Source organism: Misgurnus anguillicaudatus, chromosome 4 (assembly GCF_027580225.2).
Source record: "Misgurnus anguillicaudatus chromosome 4, ASM2758022v2, whole genome shotgun sequence".
NCBI lineage: Eukaryota > Metazoa > Chordata > Actinopteri > Cypriniformes > Cobitidae > Misgurnus > Misgurnus anguillicaudatus.
This window is the reverse complement of record NC_073340.2, coordinates 4857727-4877864: the sequence shown is the minus strand read 5'-3', so window position 1 is coordinate 4877864 and position 20138 is coordinate 4857727. Positions and strand designations below refer to the sequence as shown.

At 38.7% G+C, this 20138-nt stretch overlaps 1 protein-coding gene across 6 annotated transcripts; it reads left to right on the top strand.

The window, feature by feature from the left end:
- Positions 1 to 7187: 7187 nt before the first annotated feature.
- LOC141363625 (transmembrane protein 273-like) lies at positions 7188 to 14019 on the top strand. 6 transcript variants are annotated; one of them, XM_073866484.1, is made up of 6 exons: positions 7188 to 7885; positions 8850 to 8903; positions 10483 to 10599; positions 13049 to 13165; positions 13617 to 13648; positions 13761 to 14019. In XM_073866484.1, exons 1-5 carry the CDS (start codon positions 7837 to 7839, stop codon positions 13634 to 13636), a joined length of 357 nt encoding a protein of 118 aa, XP_073722585.1. In that variant the 5' UTR covers positions 7188 to 7836; the 3' UTR covers positions 13637 to 13648; positions 13761 to 14019. The 6 variants fall into 6 exon arrangements, 2 of the variants coding, with proteins under 2 accessions (XP_073722585.1, XP_073722586.1); XM_073866485.1 differs by having other exon boundaries at positions 7196 to 7885; positions 10489 to 10599; XR_012369099.1 differs by lacking the exon at positions 13049 to 13165 and having other exon boundaries at positions 7200 to 7885; positions 13620 to 13648.
- Positions 14020 to 20138: the final 6119 nt, after the last annotated feature.

The following is a 20138-nucleotide window of genomic DNA, read 5'->3' as shown; positions in this document are numbered from 1 at the left end:
AACCCAGCAGTTGGGTTAAAACAACCCATTATTTGGGCATTTTTAACCCAGAAATGGGTTCTGTCTTATAGTTACCAAGCCCTAGGTTGTGTAGTGTGTACCGAACTTCGGGTTACAAAAGTCGCTCTATTTAAAGCAACTTGTATTTCATAAAGTAATAGCCTGCCTTTCTTCCTGTCACACCTTTTATATCTCAGCTTATCTTTCACATGTCACCTGTTTAACCACTGTACTAGGCCAGACTCTCGAGAAGACTTGATAGTGTTTTCAAAACAATAGCTTATAATTATAACAGAAGCACATCAAAGACAAAACAACATGCATGTTCAGTAACAGCTAAACTGTCATAAGCTTTAAGATCAACTGTAAAATGTATTGTCCTCTTGTTTGCTGTTGAAATTACATGAATTTCACCATTTTAGTTTGCAGAACTTCTATGCAAAAAACAAAAAATGTCAAGAGTGGGCACTTCCAGTACTCCCAAAGGCCAGAAAATGATGTGCATGAATTAGGTTATGTGCTGTTTGCCATTTGGGTCAGTTAAAAGCACACATCAGGTTTATTTAAATGCACATAGTGTATTTATGTAAATTTTATGCAAAATTTTTATGAAAGTTATGACTGAATGGACCTGAAAATGTCAAATGGTGTAACCATTTCATTTTATTAATTATTTTTAAATGTAAATTTGTATGCGTTCAAATGAATGAATGAAATAAAACCAGAAATTTTCGACTTAAAAAAGAGAAAGTATATATATATATATATATATATATATATATATATATATATATATATATATATATATATATATATACATATATATATATATATATATATAAAACATATATATATACACACACACACACACACACACACACACACACACACACACACACACACACACACACACACACAGAGTATATATTCACTCACCATTCCTCATGATACAACAGGAGGCGAACACGTATTGTAGGGATGGGCGATATGGCCTAAAATCCATATTGCATTATACATTGCAGCCTCTTGCGATATCGATATGTATTGCGATATAATGATTTGATTAGGCTCATTTCAGAACAGGTTATATAGACCCTTAGAAAAGCCAAACTGCTAAAAAGTAAGTAAAAGTAAACCGTAATGGCCAGATTAGTCTTGTTACCTCTCTTAGCTGGAACTTTTGCCTGACACACTCTACAGCAGGGGTGTCCTGACTTTTTTGTGTGGTGATCTACTTTTAAAATGATAAAGCCGACAAGATCTATCTGCTAAAAAAACACAGTTAATTTAATTTTATAACACTAAACAATTTAAATGCTTGTGAGGACTATACTGCATGTTTCACAATTACTATACCATAATGCAAATTTCGTGCGTGGAGCAGCAGTTAACTTATGTGCGATCTACCAGCATTGCCGTATTGGACACCTTGCTCTACAGAGTATATTTTCCTGCTGCTTGTTGGACGCCTTAAATCCAAATAATAGATGTTGCATCAGTCTTTTTCACGAGCTCCTCTGTTTCGCTGACGCTTTCATCCATGTTTATGCGGCTGCAGCATGTGGTTCTAAAGTTCGCGGGTAGATTGAGTCATCAACACGCATTATTGCAATTTAAAATCTCTATTGTATGCCAATTTTCTATCGTTTATATTGCATATCATTTATATTGCCCATCCCTAACGTATTGTACCTGAAGGGAAAGGATACTGACGGTAAACACCACAAATTTACGTTTATAGTCAGCAGTAACAACATAAACAATCGGCTTTCATGGAACAAACCTAACTTTCGGTAAACTTCTACAAAGAATCAATAACAATAAAGTACTTTAAGAGTAGTTTATTTCTGATAACGAGCAAGATTCTGATAACTAAGATTACCTTACTTCATATCATAGCAAAGCGTATCAAACCCTGTCAAATTAATGTATACAATGTTAACTACAGATCGGCTGCCAAACCTCTCTTCACATAGCGTTGATCCGTGATCGCCATCTTCACTCGTCTTTCGGAAACCAAAACATTTGTTATTTTGATTTTTGAGGTATTTGTTCCAGAGTTCAGTTTAGCCATTATTAAACAAACAGAGATCGGAAGTTAAGTTCCGTTAACTTCTTCACTTTGTAGTGGACTCAAATGTCATTCTCTATATAGGGAGTAGTGAACAGTTTCAGACACAATCCATGTGTTGTCTCTGTATGTTATTTCTGTATCTTGATCCATGAGATCATATGGGAAAGTCCCTCTCTAAATATGTATTTTTAGGTGTAAGACTCTCTGACTGGAAGAACTAGACTGCATTTACCTTTCAATATCTGCTAATGGTAACCTCAAAAGTAGGAAGGTCACAAGGAACGAGCAGAAAGGTCCCTATCCTTAGCAACGCAGTCTCACTCTTTCCAAAAGGCTCTCATGTCCACTCAACCTCTTATTTCAACTGAGCAGCCAAGGCTATAATAGGACAACTGGAGCGCCAGAGTCTTTACCTCTCAGGGGGAGGTCAGGGTGGTGGTGGAGAGGAGCGTGGTCTATTTGAGATGATGGACATCCACACATGGACTGGCAGTAAAGCAGCCACGCTCCCTGTCGTTTATTGCTGTGGAATGAAGAATGCATGACCGTCATGGCAGCCAAAAAAATATTAGTATGTCTGATTCACTGGCCCCGACATGCACCCGATGCCCACAGAATGCCCTGACTGCCATGGGTGAGGGCTCAGCTGGTGCATCAGAAGTTCAGGTTACTGTTATGTATTGACCACCATATTGGATATAAGGGGGTGAAAGAAAACTAATGATGCTGCAATCACAATAGACTTTTTTCCATTAAATGTTGCACATTCCAGACCTGCGAATTTGTATCACCTAAAGACAAATAAATGACCTGCATGCCATGAAAGACTGAAAATCTCAATATTGTGCAATCCTGTTTTGTATAATAATAGTGAATAATAATAAAAGCCAGAATAACAGTGCAAACATGTTGTTGATGAAATGGACGTGTGAATAAAGCAACACTTTAGCGCGTGATATCATATCCAGTGACTGCTCATATACGTAGGGGTCTACTTAAAAATTTCCTGAAAAGCCATGCTGAAAGTCTAGTGTAACCGTGATATAAGGCTGATATGTCACTGATTTGAAGTGAGGATCAGTTGTTAGATTACATCTGTCATCTGTTATAAGGAATACTTTGCTATATTCGAAATTGGATGTATGCCGTATATCAAATTATATCTATTTCTTAACATGTCATAGCAATTGCAACACTGACTCTAGCTATAATAACTGGGTCTATTGCAATGCCAGTGGTCAAAGCCCATAATGCTGGTATGTTGGCAACACAGACACAAATACATGCCACCAAAGTGGTATCAACAGGTATCAAGGAAAACAAACCATCATGTGATCTCTATAAACACAGTTCTGTGATGTAACTCTTACGTTTCGTAATACTGGGATGTCAGAAGACCTGTTAGACATGTGATGATGCTGATTTGTCCAAACATAAGCCATGTTATTTTTAGGCTCTATTTGCCTGTTTTGTGCTATATGTATGTTAAACTAAAATAAAACATACAGTCTGAAAAATGCTGGGTTATTTTCAACCCAAAAGTTGGGCCAAAAATGGACTATAACCTATGCTAACTCAAAATGCTGGGTTATTTAACTCAACAGTTGAGTTTGATATTTTTTTGACCAAATGCTGAAAGGTTGAAAATAACCCAGCATTTTTATAATGTAGATGAGTGTTTCTCAACCTGTTTCACTTCAAGGCCCCCCTATAGCTATTGCACACAACATTTGAAGGCTCACACATTTTTTTTACCAGATAATTTATATTAGAGCTTGGCATGACTAGGCAAATGTATTTTACATCAAATAGCCAAGTAATAAGAAAATATCTTGATTTTGCATGCTTTAGCTTATCGTTAAAGCTTGTTTTGTCTTATTTTGAAAAATTTTAAGTCATCTTGAGCCTTCTTGGAAATCTGTTGAGGCCCCTGTTGGCCCCAGACCCCTTGTTGAGAAACACTTCTGTAGATGATCAAGGACAAAGTTAAAAGAAATTGTATGTAATGCAAACCTTTAGGCATAAACAGGCATACAAAGTGCAATGACATTGTAACACCCTAGCTTGTTGATGATTTAAAAAAAATGTTAAGCATCCTTGCAAACAATGTTTGGGAGGGGTTCCTGCATTACACAGTTCAACATTTGCTACTGTACCAACATCAGCTTGCAATGCGTATCAAAATTCATAAGTTGCTTCAAGAGTTTTTTGCAAAACTATATATAGGGCAGTTTCCCGCACCAGCTTTAGATTAATCCAGGACTAGGCCTTAGTGATATTTTTACCTTAGTTTAGACCTTAGTTTAACTAGTTTTACTTGTCTGTTTAATGGTTATTACTGCAAGTCTCCAAGTATCACGTATGGAATTAAGCAATAGCAGCAATTAAATATGACAATTTTGTTAATTGTCCTCAATAAAAAATAAGCATACATACTAAAATATAGAAATGATGTTCTTACGTAGAGATAGCTGAGGTAAAAAGGTTTGAGGCAATGGCAGGGAATGGAAAGAAGGTCAAATATGTTTACGTACTATTGCAAAATAATATTGATTATTTTAACCTTAAATGGTATTAAGGAGCACCTATTTCATTGCTAAAAAACAACGTAATGTTGTGTATTTGGTATATACAATGTATTGACGTGATTTATGGTTAAAAAACACATTATTTTTCACATACCATACTTTTTGTAGCTCGTGTCCCTGATTGGCCAGCAAATTTGTATGTTGTGACACTCCTTACCATGTTTGAAAGATTTGGTTGCTAACAGGGGTTAATTTACATGCTGTGAGTCCAAGCGGGAGGAATTATGATAATGTTGGTCTTTACTACATCGCCAATCCCAGAAAGTAAACTGTTGCCTACAATCTGTGTGTTTGTTGTAGTCCAAGAAAAGAGATTTACATTGGTAACTTGCGCCATCGTTTACTTTGGAGTTTGTACCTTTTGAATATCGTTAACATGTATCACGGGCAGGGCCGGATTAACATAAGGGCTAGGTGGGGGTGAAGCCCCAGGGCCCGTGGGATTAGGGGGCCCGTGATTGGCTGGAGGAAATGAGATTGTCAAGTCACAAGTGGTTGATTTGTGTATAATAAAATAACAAACAGTTATTGGAAAATGTGCCTGACTGATATAATTCACCGCCCAATCAAATTAACTCTACAATTTGCGCCAAGGCATTGGGAAACGCCTCTTATCGTTATGCTTTCATGTAGAACATTGGTAGGGCCTATAAATCGCTCACTGGAGTTCAAAAATTATAAAAAAGTGATAGTGGTACACAAAAAAAAGGAAAAACATCTGTGTGTTTTATACGTCGAAGAAGGTAAGCAAGCTGCTGAAGTTAATGAGTTATGCACTATTTGGATTGTAATTGCAGTGTTTCCCATACATTGATTTATTTGTGGCATGCCGCCACAGAATCAACAGTGGCCGCCAGTAATAGATTTTTCATGATTACCATTTACATTTTTATTTTAATATTTAAAACGGCTCCATTCACTGTTGCTAGCGCTCATTCGGCGCCTCTCTCATGCGCGCGCACTCGCTCTGTCTCTCATGCTGTGGACAGTGCATCTCTCACATGACACTGAGTAAAGGAATTAAAAGTTGGCAGTGTTTTCCATGTGCATTCCTTCGTGTACTTGTCTTTTCGCGTAAACGTCAATACATGTTAATGACAGAAAAAGGCTGATCGAGTTTATCATGACTTAACAATAGGTTAGCAGTGTTTTCCCACACACACATCGGTTTTCTGTGTGTGTGCTCTCTCCCTCCCTATGGTGCGTTATGCACGCGCGTTCTGTGTAACAGTGTATTCTCTCATATTTTTGAATTTGTGCTGAATTGTCAGCGCTATACGCAATCTACAATTAAACTATCATTTGCATTTAAAATGAAAAGTGCTCATAAAGACAACAAGATGAGAGCATCAGTAAAGCTCTGCACTGCATAAGACACATGTAGTGTAGCCAAAATCACCTCGTATATTAGCTCTTCAATAAACTCTTCTAAAATAACAACAATCATAGCATTTATGTAATTGTAAATGCAGTGTAAATGTAGGCTAATAACCCTCATGATATCAACATGAGGGTGATGTTATTGAACTATCCCTAAATTATTCATGGTTAAGTACTTATTGAGGAAGTATGACTGTTGTATGAGTAATGTTTTTGGCAACCTTTATGTTTTTGAGTTCATATCTGGAGTAAATGCACTGCATGGGGTACAAATGTTTTATCAATAAAATGTTCCCAAAATCTGTGCAGCAGAGGGTTACTGTGTTAAATTGCCTGGACTATTTAGTGTGCAAAAATAATAATAATAATACATAATGATAAAGAAAAACATTAATTAAATATATTGATTAAAACCAATAAAAATTATGTATTGCGGTAGAAGACAGGCTTGACAATCAGATGAAGGGGGCCCTTGGTGTTGCTATAGCCCCAGGGCCCAAAATCCTCTTCATCCCGGACTGATCACGGGTACACACTTACACAACAAAGGAAATGTAAAAACGTGAATCGGACAATAGGTGCTCTTTAAACATAGCATTGCACTTTCTTTGACACTCCAGACTGTCCATTTATAAAAACCCATCAAGCTGTAAAGCTCTCATGAGTCTGATATGAATAGCAGTTATGTAATAATCATCTGCTAAACACATTGCTCTTGTAACACCAGTGCTAAGTCGTTTTAAAACAAGATTAATGCTTGCAGTATGCAGTTTTTTTATTACATTTACAAACTTGGCTTACAAACTAGTTATAGTACTTTGATTGTAAGCCCTAACATGTTACTGATGTCACTTTCTCCGCATCCCACTGTTAGGACATGCTAAATTATTTTCTAGTATAAGTGAAAATGTATGTTGTTATAAATCTCATTATTTTGTTGAACACAAAAGAAGATATTTTAATAAGCGATGGAAGACACACAGTTAACGGTACCCATTGACTTCCATAGTATTTATTTTTACTTCTATGAAAGTCAATGGGTACCGTCAACTGTGTTGATAACATCGTTTATCAAAATATCCTCTTTTCTGTTTAACAAAATAAAGAAACTCCTACAGATTTATAACAACATGAGGTGAGTAAAAGAAGACAAAACTTTCATTTTTTTGGGTGGACTATCCCTTAATTCCCTTAATAACAAAATGCTGGCACGGGCATGATGTGGCATGCTTTGGCTGCAATGTTAATTATGCCAACCTGTTAGCGCTTGTCTGGAGCAGAAGGGCGCTGTTGGCCAGTCTGCATTCTTTCCAGCAAAACATTTTGTTACCTTTGACCTATGATAAATCAGTGGTCTTGCAGTGCATGCAGCAGAAGTTATATATCAGGTATCCTAGTTAGTGAGCTTTGGTTTCAAAACAAATGTGTGCAATATGCTTGGAGTTTGACTGCTTGGTATTGTGGGACAGAAACATAAAACTTAAGTAGCAATTGATACACCGATCCATTATCTAACTGCAGCATAAAGAGTGAAGCTATACATCGTAAACACTGGGTTTTCAGATCAAATATACTGTATTCCCCAGTGTATATAGCGCTTTTAAAACAAACAGCCTTTTAGTGACTATTCACACTTAATGGAAAGCATTAAAGAGCTGCAGGCAAACAGTCATCTGTACATCTTATCTACTAATCAGTTTGGTGAGCATGCAGGAAATTGAATCTTCAAAGCAAAACATCAGCACATTAGTACAAAAGACCAAATGTCAGAGACAGACATGAAAAGACTCAAGAATGTTTGACCCTGTAAGGTACTACTCAGCTATTTTAATCTTCACCATTGGTAAGTACGGTAATAATCATTCAGTTTCTTAAAGCTAGAAATGCTCTGAAATTCTCTAATTTTGAAAATGATGGTTTATTTTATTGATATATCTTTATTTATATGTAAAATCTTTGAGATAAATATTGTACAGTATTGTATTGTCTATTATTATAATGTTTACTTAGTAATTTAGCACATAAAGTAATTTATATTGCAGTATTGTTTGTTTTACACTTTGTACTGTATTATTGTAAAGAAAGAAGAACAGAATGTCTATGTTTTAATAGGATTTTAAACCTATAAGTATGTTGACCTCAGAAATATACAATTTGACCTATACGTTTACTTGGAGTTTATGTAAATGGGTAAACGGAATAATAAGTCACCGCCTAGTAACATGAACATAGATAAAGGCATGAAATAACACAGTTACATGTATTACAGTGCTGCTGCTCATGGACTTATTCTAGTATGAGTTTTATTCTTTTACGTTGTATTATTAAGGTGCATCTTTGTAATGATTCATAAGGAGATTTAATCTCATTTCCTTTGTGCAGGTCTTGTTTGTAAGTGTTTCCTGGTAGCTCATGTAAGATTTGTAACCGAAATAGGTCAATGTGAAGAAGTCTGAAAATGACACGTATTGTAGCAAAAGCTTACATTATTCTCATTTGAGTTGCTTTAGATAAAAGCGTCCTCTAAATGAGCTGAAATTAATCTTCTCAGTTTCATGTCGATTTCATATAGGTCAAATTACACTTCAGAAGTCAACACATTTTAGTGGAAAGCATCTTATCAAAAACAGACACTCTGTCTCCATTTCAGATATCTAATCCTGCTAAAACTCATTTCAGGGAGATGCATCAAAACAAATACAATGATTAATAGAAATGACATTATGTGCTAAATTACTTTAAATATCACAACAAATTAAAAATAAAGTAAATTGATCATGTTGAATAAGGATACTTCAATCTTACAGACTGGTTGGTGTTCACATGTGTAAAGGGGCAAAGCTCCCCTAATAATGAACCAGGTAAGAGTCTACACAATAGGGGAGAGCAGGGCACAAACTAATGCTTTTTGGCTCTATCGTTCAACAAATATTTATGTTAGATTAATCATTAACCATCAACACACACATCTCTGCTACAAATAAACACTTAAAGTTTGTTTGTGGGACCTACCGTTATCATACAATTACACTAAAAGTGACAGTAGTGCAAACATTACCCCATAGGTGTGGTTCGTTGTAACAAACAGAGGGTTTGTTGTAACACCTGCTAAAAATTTTTGTTTAAACACAAATCATTTAATACATTCTGTCTATATACTAAAGGTGGATATTGTTTATATATCTGCCTATAATAGATAAATATCCACATATTCGTCCATCCATGATCCTTCATCTAACCATCCTTGTATTATGCAGCAATGCATAGAATTTTTTTTTTTTTGAATGGGCTGCACAACTAAGACAAAAAAAATCATAATTTATATTTTGATGAATAGTGTTTTCATTTCATTATCATTGTATTCAGTGGCGGAGTGGCCATCGGGAGAGTCGGGACATTTCCCGGTGGGCCGGTAGTGTTTTGAGGCTGCAAGGGTCGGTCTGATAATAGTTATACATTGCCAGTTATAGCAACCCCGTCTGGCGGCTTGATGTGCGGCCGCTTCCCGCTGGTCAAACTCTGCAGCCTCTTTGCTCAACATAAAAGTGCTCAACCTGTTCGACAGGTCCAACCATGTTTAGGATTTTAAAAAATATAGGGGGATCATTGAACAGCGCTCCCCAAATGGCATAGCATGTCGGCCTTTGATGTAAAAAGCCGCGCCGCCGAATGCCGGTTTATTGGAGTAGGCTACATATGCGGTCGGATTGATCCATCAAGCAGATAGACTATTTGATAGTAAGTGTGGATTAAGGATGTTTAAAATCTCTAGCTTGGTGGTCAGTACATGAATGGATCAAATCAGCACATTTGCAAATGTTTGTCTCCATATGGCTATATAATAAATAAAAATAAGAAGGGTAACTTTGCAGTATCACATTATATATTTCCTACTATGTGATTTTCATATTACATATAACAGCATAATGAAATGAATAAAAAGGTAAATGCGCCAAACACGTTAAAATAAATAAGCAATAACCGTGGAAAAAAAACAATATTATCTCTCAAAACTTTATATGACAAAAATTATATTTAAAGGAAAAATTCTTACAGTTTTTCAAAGATGTAAAGAAAGTATTCCATATTACTCCCATTTATGAGCACATTCATCTCTGGTCTCGCTCTGTTATGTAATAGCTGATTGACAGGTGCGCATCTCCGTCTTTCAAACAGGTATCGTTTTGTATAGTTACTCATTTAGGAAAATTATCCATGATTTGATGATTTTATTATTATTTTGAAAATGTTTTTTTTTTTTTTTTTGCAAATTGATTATGATTTGTATTACCGTAGTTTTACTACAAATACAAGACCTTTTTTTTTTTACAATTAACTCTGTATTAGTTTGTGCCCCGCTCACCCCTACACACTTTGACATACTGTACAATGAAAATCTAGGCTGATATATAGCTGTCCTAATTTTTTCTTTTCTCTGAGCCTCAGAAATAAAATATGCTGTGATTGGAGTGGGAATTGGGATTTTCTTCTCAATCTGTTTTCTAGCAGTAAAAATATACATTATCAGAAGACAAATGCTTGAGAATGACGCATTAGGTAAGAACTGTGTTGCCATTTTTTAAGCCAGAGGTACGGGTAGTTTTTAAAATGTATTCATTATCATTGTGTTTTGCTCCAAAAGTACTAACTTGTTATACAATCAAAATCTTAGGCTTTGGAATCAATATGCAAAAAGCATGGTTGCTACACTTTTACTATAGTAAATCTATTTTATACAAAATATAAAATTGTGTTCAGAAAAAAAAAACTGGGTACAAGAGATGGTACACGTCGAGTGGTTACATGTCCATACAAACAGTACACTAGTAGTAATTGAGTGTTGATTTGAATAAATTAAAAGGCTTTAGTCATCATGAACAAAGTATACAGCCCTTCTCTTGTATTTAAAAACACGATGGTATGAATACAATATAAAACTATTCTCCTACTACAATACAATCACCCATGGTCATCTCTTTCATCCTACCCCCCCCCCTTTTTTTTCTTTTCTTCAACCTAATGAATTTGCTTTAATCTTATTATTGAATTGAATTATCCATTGTAAAACCTGTATGCAACTTTCATGCAAATATACAACAGCTACTAGTTTGAATTTGTATGGGCAGCGAATATGTTTGTTTGTTTGTTTTATTTGTTTTTGTTTTGTTTTGTTTTTCCCTTTGTCATTCAGCACATGTAAATAGAGTCACTTTCTGTGTTTGCATAATATAATAAAAAAATAAAAAAATAAATAAAAAAAAACAAAAATAACACGATGGGTAAATAATGTTTGCCCACCTCTGGTGTAAGATGATTTAAACAAAAGAACAAAGAAAACGTCTTGGGTTACGTATGTAAACCTTGTTCCCTTTAAAGGGAATGAGACCCTGCTCTAGAGAGCTGACGCTATGGGGATTGCCTACAGCGTGATGGCATCTGAGTATGTATATCAAATTCGACCACTGGTTGTACGTGACATAGTAGGTGGAAGCCGGGGGGCATAAATGGGGCAGAAGGGAATGCTCACTTTATCTGGCATAAGCCGAAGCGGGTGTACAGGTATGCCAGAAGTATGGCAAGGGAGATGCAGCGTCTCATTCCCTTCTCAGGGAACAAGCATTACATATGAAACAATCAGCCAGACTACAAGTGCTTGTCTGTGAGTAGAAAGCACAACTAAGACCTAAGCACACAATCCCCAGGAGTAGAGTTAAGATCCAACTCAAGAGTGTACAAATGTGAGCAGTGAAGACCTGCCTGCCACATCACAGGCATCCTGGATCGAGACCCTTCCCACAGGGCCCTAGATGCTGCTATACCTCGAGTTGAATGCGCTCTGACAGTTAAAGTAGAGGGCTGTCTAGAGGCTTCATAAGCACATGGGATAGCCTCGGCTATCCATCTGCGTAAAGTCGGCTTTGTGGCCGGGAACCCATTATGTGCCGAACCAAGCATATAAATAAGTACTCTGTTTACTTGAACTGGGCAGTTCTATGCACATACATGTCCAGTGCATGCACTGGGCATAGCAAACTAAGCGCCCTCTGACTAAAATTCTTGAAAGGTGGAGGGCTGAAAGCCTGCAATATTTAGGTGGGTTGAATATTATTCCGAACTTTATGCACGTAACCCGGCCTAGGGTGTAGAAAGCCTTCACCATGCCTGGAGTGAACTCGAAGGCAGGTGAGTGAAACCGAGAGAGCCACTTAATATTCTATCCTCTTAAGGGAGGTAATGGCTAGAAGAAATATAGTTTTCAGAATAAGTTAAGGGCCCTGAAAAGTACTCCAGAACCACAGAAAGATCCCACGCAGGGATCTTAGAATGACTTGCAGACCTCAGCCTTCGAGTCTCAGTAACCCTAAACCACCATTCAATAGACCAGTTGAGGCGGGACTCGAGCGGCGAGACACGCAAACATTGTCTGACTAATCAAACAATGATGCACGGGCAACCAATCGGGGTGGGAGAAACCGCATGCTGGTTCCCAAATCCCACCCAGCAGCAAGGATTGTGCACACCACCTTAGCGGCACAGACCTTGAACCGGAGACACGCGATCATCGTCTGATTTGTAAAACAACGAAGCACATTCAACCGGTCGGTGAAGAGAAGGGCTGTGCTTATAACATCTCTCTCCTCAGAGGTAGAACATTGCATAGGGCTCTCGTTCAGGGTGGAAGTGACGGCAATGCGTGCTTCAAACCCTCCCTGGGGCATAGTCTTCATGGTCAAAGTACACTACACAACCTCAGTGGATATGGGTCTTGAACAGCGAGAGATGTGATCATTGTCTAAGACTCGTCAAACAACAACGAACAGCCTGAACGGCGTTGTGGCTGAGATTGAACAAGTAGGAAGGGCTCTTCCTGTTTTTCTTCAGGATTCGAGATTTAACTTCAACACAGCTCGTGTAATGACCTCTATTAATTATCATATGCCGAGGGGAGGATAGCTGTGCGCCCTCACTCTCTCCTGCCTCAATACTCAAAATATCACCCTCCTAGGAGGAAGATACGCAGCCCCGAAGCTGCCTCCACAGCAGCGGGACCTGAGCCCTGAGGAACGTGAAGCCGTCCGCCCTCCTCCAAAGAGCAAACAGCACAAGCGTAGCAATTTGAAAGGTAAGTAATTACAATGAACAAGCGCAGGGTGAACATGCTCAGCTCCTAAACATGCAACATATGTCATGCGAATCCTCTCCCGTGACAATGTGGGTACAAGGAGGAACACACCATTTAAAGCTTTCTGGATGCTTTCATTATCAGCCACACAGTTAAACTATTCAGTGACTCTGATACGCACACATAGATAGCCGCTGAGGCATAAACAGATCAAGTGGGCATTTCTTTTTTGCCTAATTTATGCTTTGTGGCTTTTGCCTATGACTTAGCCCAAACCAGTGGTCGAATTTGATATACATACGTCGACGCTGTCAAAACTGTCACACTGTAGATGTTCACCATAGTGCCAGCTCTCTGACGCAGTGTGAAGTTCCCTCGAAAGGGAACATAAAACCTTATACAATTGCATTTTTGTATTTTATGTAATATATTTTTTTTTACATTTTTAAAGTAGCAGGAGCATCTTCATGAAGGGCATCTACTGTAAGGTCTTCTTTATATGCAGCTTACAAATCTATTCCAATATTTTCCTATATCATATATACACAATAACAAACAGCATTATTAGTCTAAAAGTGCAACTTCTGTTTTATAGGAATGTTGACAGCAGAAAAAACTGAAGACTATATTCTGAGGACAAACGAATATGATGATATACAGAAAAGTTAAGAAGGGAACTTTAACAACTGACAGATTAGTACATTTTTAATAGAAAAAAGAATTGTCAAATTAGACATGAAAATAAAATGTAAAAAAAAAACTGCAAATTAAACCATTGTTGTGGCTCTTCAGGTCATGATAATTTCTATCATGGCCTGAAAATATCAACCTCCTAGGACATAGTTTTGTAAGTGTTGTATAAAATAAATGAATTATTTTGTGTGAAATGTAGCCAGCCTTTATTTTTATTAATTCGAAAACTACCTAAATTTGAAATCAGAATGGGACCTTGTCACAGTTCTTTTAACTTAAAAGAGACGACAAAGGCAGGAATATAAAACTAACATGACTTTAATCACGTAAGATGAAAACCAATAATAGAGGCGAGTGGGAGGGAGCAACAAACAAAAAAGAAAGTGTCCAAAAAACTGTGATGAAAGGTGAGGGAAGGTCTGGAGCAGGACCCAAAGACCAGACGAGACGAAGCCCCAGGGTGGAGACGCTGGCGGAGGGCGCCAGGGTGATGGAAGTCCTAGTCCCACCCTGGGGACAGACGACGGCATGGACAACGGAGGGAAAATCCAGGGCGGGGCCACGCGAGCGGAGAACCCGGGGGAAGCCGAGCATCCGGAGGGACGGGGCGGAGCTGGTGGGTCTCCCGACCGAGATGTAGGAGGATTCCGGAGCCACGAGGCGGAGCCAGAACTAGGGAGTCCCATGGTGACGTCTTCGGGAAGGATGAGCCCAACGAGCCGGAAGGGTGGAGTGAGAGATACACAGGGGAACGAGGAAAACCCGTAGGTGAGGGCGGGACGACGACTGACCAGGGGCAGAACCAGAGGGGTGACCGAAGCCTGGTGACATTGTAGTGGGGACGGGAGCTGACGAAGAGGAGGGATGAGAGACCCGAAGCGAGGCCGCTGGTCCGACGAGCTGAGGCGACCTCTAGGTCTCAGGGAGCAGGGGAGGAGAACTGGAGAAACCCCCCAGACAGTGGGCAGAGAGGCACAGGTGTGACGCTGTGTCCGCTGATGTAGCTTCGGATTGGCTGGTGCGGGAAAGCCGAAAGGGAAACCGGACGGGACCGGCAGCACTGACCAACAGCGACTTACGAGGGGCGGGCTGGATGGAACCAGTGGTGATGATGAGGAGTGGGGAATGTCCAAAGCACAATCCGAGCTGATGTTATTAACCCCAGGGATTGGCTCACCCTCAGCGGCAGGGAGATGGACGTCCTCCCTGACGTCATTAGCAGCTCCCGCGGCGGCACCCCGGAAACTCTGGTCACGCAACCTGGTCAGGGGGAACATCCAGGGTTTCGGCGACGCTGGGCCCCGAGGGTAGCTCTGGTTCGCAGGTCGCACTGCCGGGTTCTCCCCTGCGGTGGGCAGGAGCTCCGGGTAGGGTGATGTCCGTCTGGTCTCTGGGGGTGGCGATGGTCCGTTGAAAATTCCATAAACAAAGCTAAAAACTAAACTGATTATTCAGAAAACAAAAAATTCTAGCTTGAAACATGGAGGGGAACACTAACACGCCACAAACGTTTGGTCTAATCTTCTGTCACAGTTCTCTTAACTTAAAGAGACAACAAAGGCAGGAATATAAAACTAACAGGACTTTAATCACGTAAGACAGCAAAACACGATGACAACGGTACATGCAGACAAGATCAGACAAATAACAGGAACATGAGGGCAAACTATAAAAGGTGAGTGATAATGATAAGCAGCTGTAACTAATGATGATAATTAACAAACACAGGTGAGACTAATAAAAGGTAACAAACACAAAGAGCAATGATGATAACTATGAACTAAACAGAACCAAAACCCTGACAGACCTTGAATCACTTTTTCTGTTTCCGTTTAACTGTTTACATTTCTGTTTGCTTTTATTGTGAAACAAATAAATCATTTATGAATCATAAATAATGAATTTCTTCAAGAGATTGTTAAATAAGGCAGTGTAAAGACCTACATTATTTCTTTATCCAAGTGCTCCTGATTAGAATAAATGAGTATGTATAACACTCGTTTTTGCTTTCAGATATACAATGCATTCAGAAAGTATGTTTTTTTTATTTGGTCATTGTGCAGCTTAATACAAAAAAATAAATTCAGTTTTCATAAGAGATAACTTTAAGAATTAAAGCCAAGCAGCTCCTTCTTGGATTCGTCAGACCAGATGACCCTCACAGTCAAAAAGCCCTTCAGGTGCTTTTTTGCAAACTCCAAGTGGGCTTTCGTGCATTTTGAACTGAGGAGAGGAGAAGTTCAGATCGGTGGAGAACTGGAGTGATGGTTATCCTTCTGAAACTTTGTCTCATCTCCACAAAGGATCTCTGGAGCTCAGTCTGACTGAACATTGTATTGCTAGTCACTTCTTTCACTAAGGGCCTTCTCTCCCGATTGCTCAGTTTGGCTGAGTAACCAGCTCTTGGAAGAGTTATAATGTAAGAATTATGGGGGCCACTGCACTCTTCTGTGCAGCAGAAATTGTCTTCCTTCAATCTGTGACTTGCACCAATCCTGCAGGCAGTCCTTTTGACCTCATGGTTTGATTTTTGATCTGATATGCACTCTTAGAACGGATGTGTTAAAAACAACACAGGCAGTTTTATACACACATCTCTGTGTTTTTATTGAAACAAAACATTTTGTTACTTTTAGCACACGTTGTGCTTTATTTTAACACAAAATGACAAGTAATGTGTTCAAATGACACTAAGGGCCCTATTTTAACGATCTGAAACGCAAGTGCGAAGCGCAAAGCGCAAGTGACTTTGTGGGCGGATCTTGGGCGCTGTTGCTATTTTCCCGGCGGGAGAAATAACTCTTGCGCCAGGCACAAATCAATAAGGGGTTGGTCTGAAGTAGGTTCATTATTCATAGGTGTGGTTTGGGCGTAACGTCAAATAAACAAATTAGAACGCTATCCAACATTCCCTTTAAACGCAAGTGCGCAAGTTCCATGGCGGGTTGCTATTATTATGACGGATTTACCAGGCGCACGCCAGGAGCGGTTCACAGCCGAGGAGACCCACGTTCTTGTAAGAGCAGTCAAAGACAGAGAAGTTGTTTTGTATGGGGATGGGGGAAACCCGCCCAAATCAGCGTAGGTTAAACAGGCGTGAGAGGAAATGGCCACAATTGTCTCATCAGCTGGCATTCCCAGGACATTGCGCCAAGTGCTACAATGATGTCAGGAGATGGGGGAATCCCAAGCTTGCCAGCATAAATCGGGCACGCCGTGTAACGGGAGGTGGATCTGCCTCTACACATGACCTGACGCCAGCAGAGGACATCGCTGCATCCACCATCACCGCTGAAAGCCAAGAAACGCAAGCAAGGTCCAACCCCAAAGTACACTTACAAATCAAGTTCATATACATTAAGGTTTCTTATGAAAACAATTTAATTATTATTTATAGCGTTTTATTAGGCTATTTGGGCGTTTATTATTTATTATTTGGGGCGGCAGTGGTTCAGTGGTTCATGTAGGTTGTCTACAAATCGGAAGGTTGGTGGTTCAATCCCCGGCTCCACCTGCCAAGTGTTGAGGTGTCCTTGGGCAAGACACCTAACCCCAGCTGCTCCCGACGAGCTGGATGGCGCCTTGCGTGGCTGACACCACCGTCGGTGTGTGAATGGGTGAATGTGAGGCAAAAATTGTAAAGTGCTTTGGATGGCCATTGGTCTATGAAAGCGCTATATAAATGCAGTCCATTTACATAAAATAAACGTAATACAGCCACACAACAAACTTATGAAAATATTTTAATCGTTATTTGCATGATAATTTTTTAACGCAGCCACACAATAAATAAAAACTATCACCACAATGCTCACCACTATGATTTCCCTTATCTCATGTGTTAATATTTTTTATTGTAACATTTTATGATTTGCAAAAATAACTGTTGCATCTGTGTAGATTAGATAAACAAAGTGTGTGCGCGTTGTGCACGCTATAGATTATGGTCAAGCATGCGCCCTTAAAATAACATAATGAACCACGCGCAACGCGCCACTGACTTTAGACTAGTTTTTTTTTAGGTCAGTGGCGCATTTGTTTTTTGAAACTGCAAAATAGCATCAGGGATGGTTTGCGCCAGAACACGCCTCCTTTTTTGAGCTTAACCACCCAGGGAGCGCAAGTTCATTCCCTAGTTTGCCGACGTGCGTCTGTGGAGGGAAAACCACGGTGCAAAATACGAATGATACATGCGTCACTGACAAAGTCAATTGCGCTGGGTGCAAGATAGGGCCCATAATGGGTTAATAGCATAAAACTAAAAATGTGTAAAAAATTAACACATTCATTCTTAGAGTGTGCTTTGTCAGCCATGAGGCCTGTTATAGAGAGGTGTGTGCCTTACCAAAATCATGTCTAATCCATTTAATTTATCACAGGTGGACTCCAATCAAGGTGTTATATCTTAGCAACAATCAAGAGAAATAAGAGCAACTTGAACAAAATTTGTAGTGTGTAAAGGGTCTGGATACGTATGTAAATGTGATATTTCTCATAGAGGGCATGCACATGACGTCACCTTCGGCGAGAATGACTGCGGTTATGCCCACTGAGTGGCAAAAGACAGAGCGGCTGCATTTGTGTACAGTGTGAAATCAGCGAAAACACAGTGAAAACGTGTCTAAATGGGAAAAAGCTGTTGTGTGATAGACTGTACTAACAGATTAAAAAGAATTGGAGCTATCGTTTTACAGACTGCCAAAAATCACAGAAAGGAGAAGTAAATTGATTGTTCATGCCAACGTCCACAGACTACAGGTGGGTTGATAAGTTGCTAGGGTCACTATCAAGGAGAGGTTTTACTTTCTACTTAAAAGTATTTTTACAAGTATTTGTATTTTATCTGTGTTTTTCTTTAGAAAACACATTCCAAAACATATTATCATAATTTTTGTGAAATTACATTTCATAAATAATATGTTTATGTTTTACATTTAATATTTAAGTACATTAACATATTTTTTCTCAAGTAAAAGTACACAATTTTAATGTAATTGGGAATTAAATACATTTTAATATGCAATATTAAAGAATTCACATAGAGGGTATGCATTGACGTCACTTTTCCACGAGACCACGTCGCAACTCGCCCTGTTGAGTGGCAAACATTCAACAAAATGGCTGGTTTTTATAGCGTCTGCTGCGAAAATGCCAGTAAAACTGACTATTATCAGCTTAAATTAAATTTAGTTGGACTTGATAGCAGAGGTGGACAATACTTAGTTACATTAGTTACATTTTCCAAGCATCTGTGCTTTAGGATGTTTGTATTGGGAACATTTTTATTTCACTACATCCTAAAGCAATCATACTGTGTATTCTTTAATATGCAAAGTGCATATTAATTATGCATATTCCATTTTATTTAATACCTAATTACATTAAAATTGTGTACTTTTACTTGAGTAAATGTACGTTAATGTACTTAAATATTAAATGTAAAACAAAAACTTGTATTTATGAAATTTAATAGAGTAAAAATTATGATAATATGCTTTGGAATGTAGGTTTTCCACAGAAAAACACAGATAAAATACAAAGACTTGAAAAATACTTTTAAGTAGAATGTAAAATCTTTGCTTGATAGTGACCCTAGCAACTTATCAACCCACCTGTGGTCTGTGGGCGTTGGCATGGGCGATCTATTTACTTCTCCTTTCTGTGTTTTTAGCTCCGATAGCTCCGAATTCTTGTTAATCTGTTAGTACAGTCTATCGCACAACAGCTTTTCTCATTTAGATGCATTTTCACCGTGTTTTCGCTGATTTATACACAGGTTCTCCCGCTCTGTCTTTTGCCACTCAGCGGGCGTGGCCGCAGTCAGTTTCGCTGAATGTGATGTCACGTGCATGCCCTCTATAAGGAATGAACCAGCAGCTGGGTTAAATTAAGACCAAAAATGTTTATATTTGACCCAACAATGGGTTAAAATAACTTACCATTTTGTGTTGAACCAACCCAGGTTCATTTAAACCCGGCCAGTTGGCTTCGTCCCTTTTTGCACCCAGTGCTGAGTTAAAAAATAACCCAGCATTTTATTTATTTATTTTTTTTGGTGAATGTATGTTGCTAATCTTAATCCAGTATCCCATAAACCTGCTGATCGAACCAAACGAGTAGCTCACATGCCCAAAACAAAATTCTAGCAAGGTTGTCAGATAATAACATTTTTTTTTTTGGTATGTTCCTCACATCAAAATACTGTATAGGTTTAAAAGTCATGGGAAATGATGTACAAGACATATTGGTAATTTTAAAGTAAATGTTTGTTCTTTTGTAA

Bases quoted from the DNA above. Each gene is read 5' to 3' on its own strand.
- LOC141363625 (XM_073866484.1), top strand. From the start codon at position 7,837: ATGTTTGACCCTGTAAGGTACTACTCAGCTATTTTAATCTTCACCATT. The intron at 7,886-8,849 runs GTAAGTACGGTA...TCAATCTTACAG, and splicing joins TATTTTAATCTTCACCATTG to ACTGGTTGGTGTTCACATGT. The intron at 10,600-13,048 runs GTAAGAACTGTG...TCACCCTCCTAG, and splicing joins GCTTGAGAATGACGCATTAG to GAGGAAGATACGCAGCCCCG.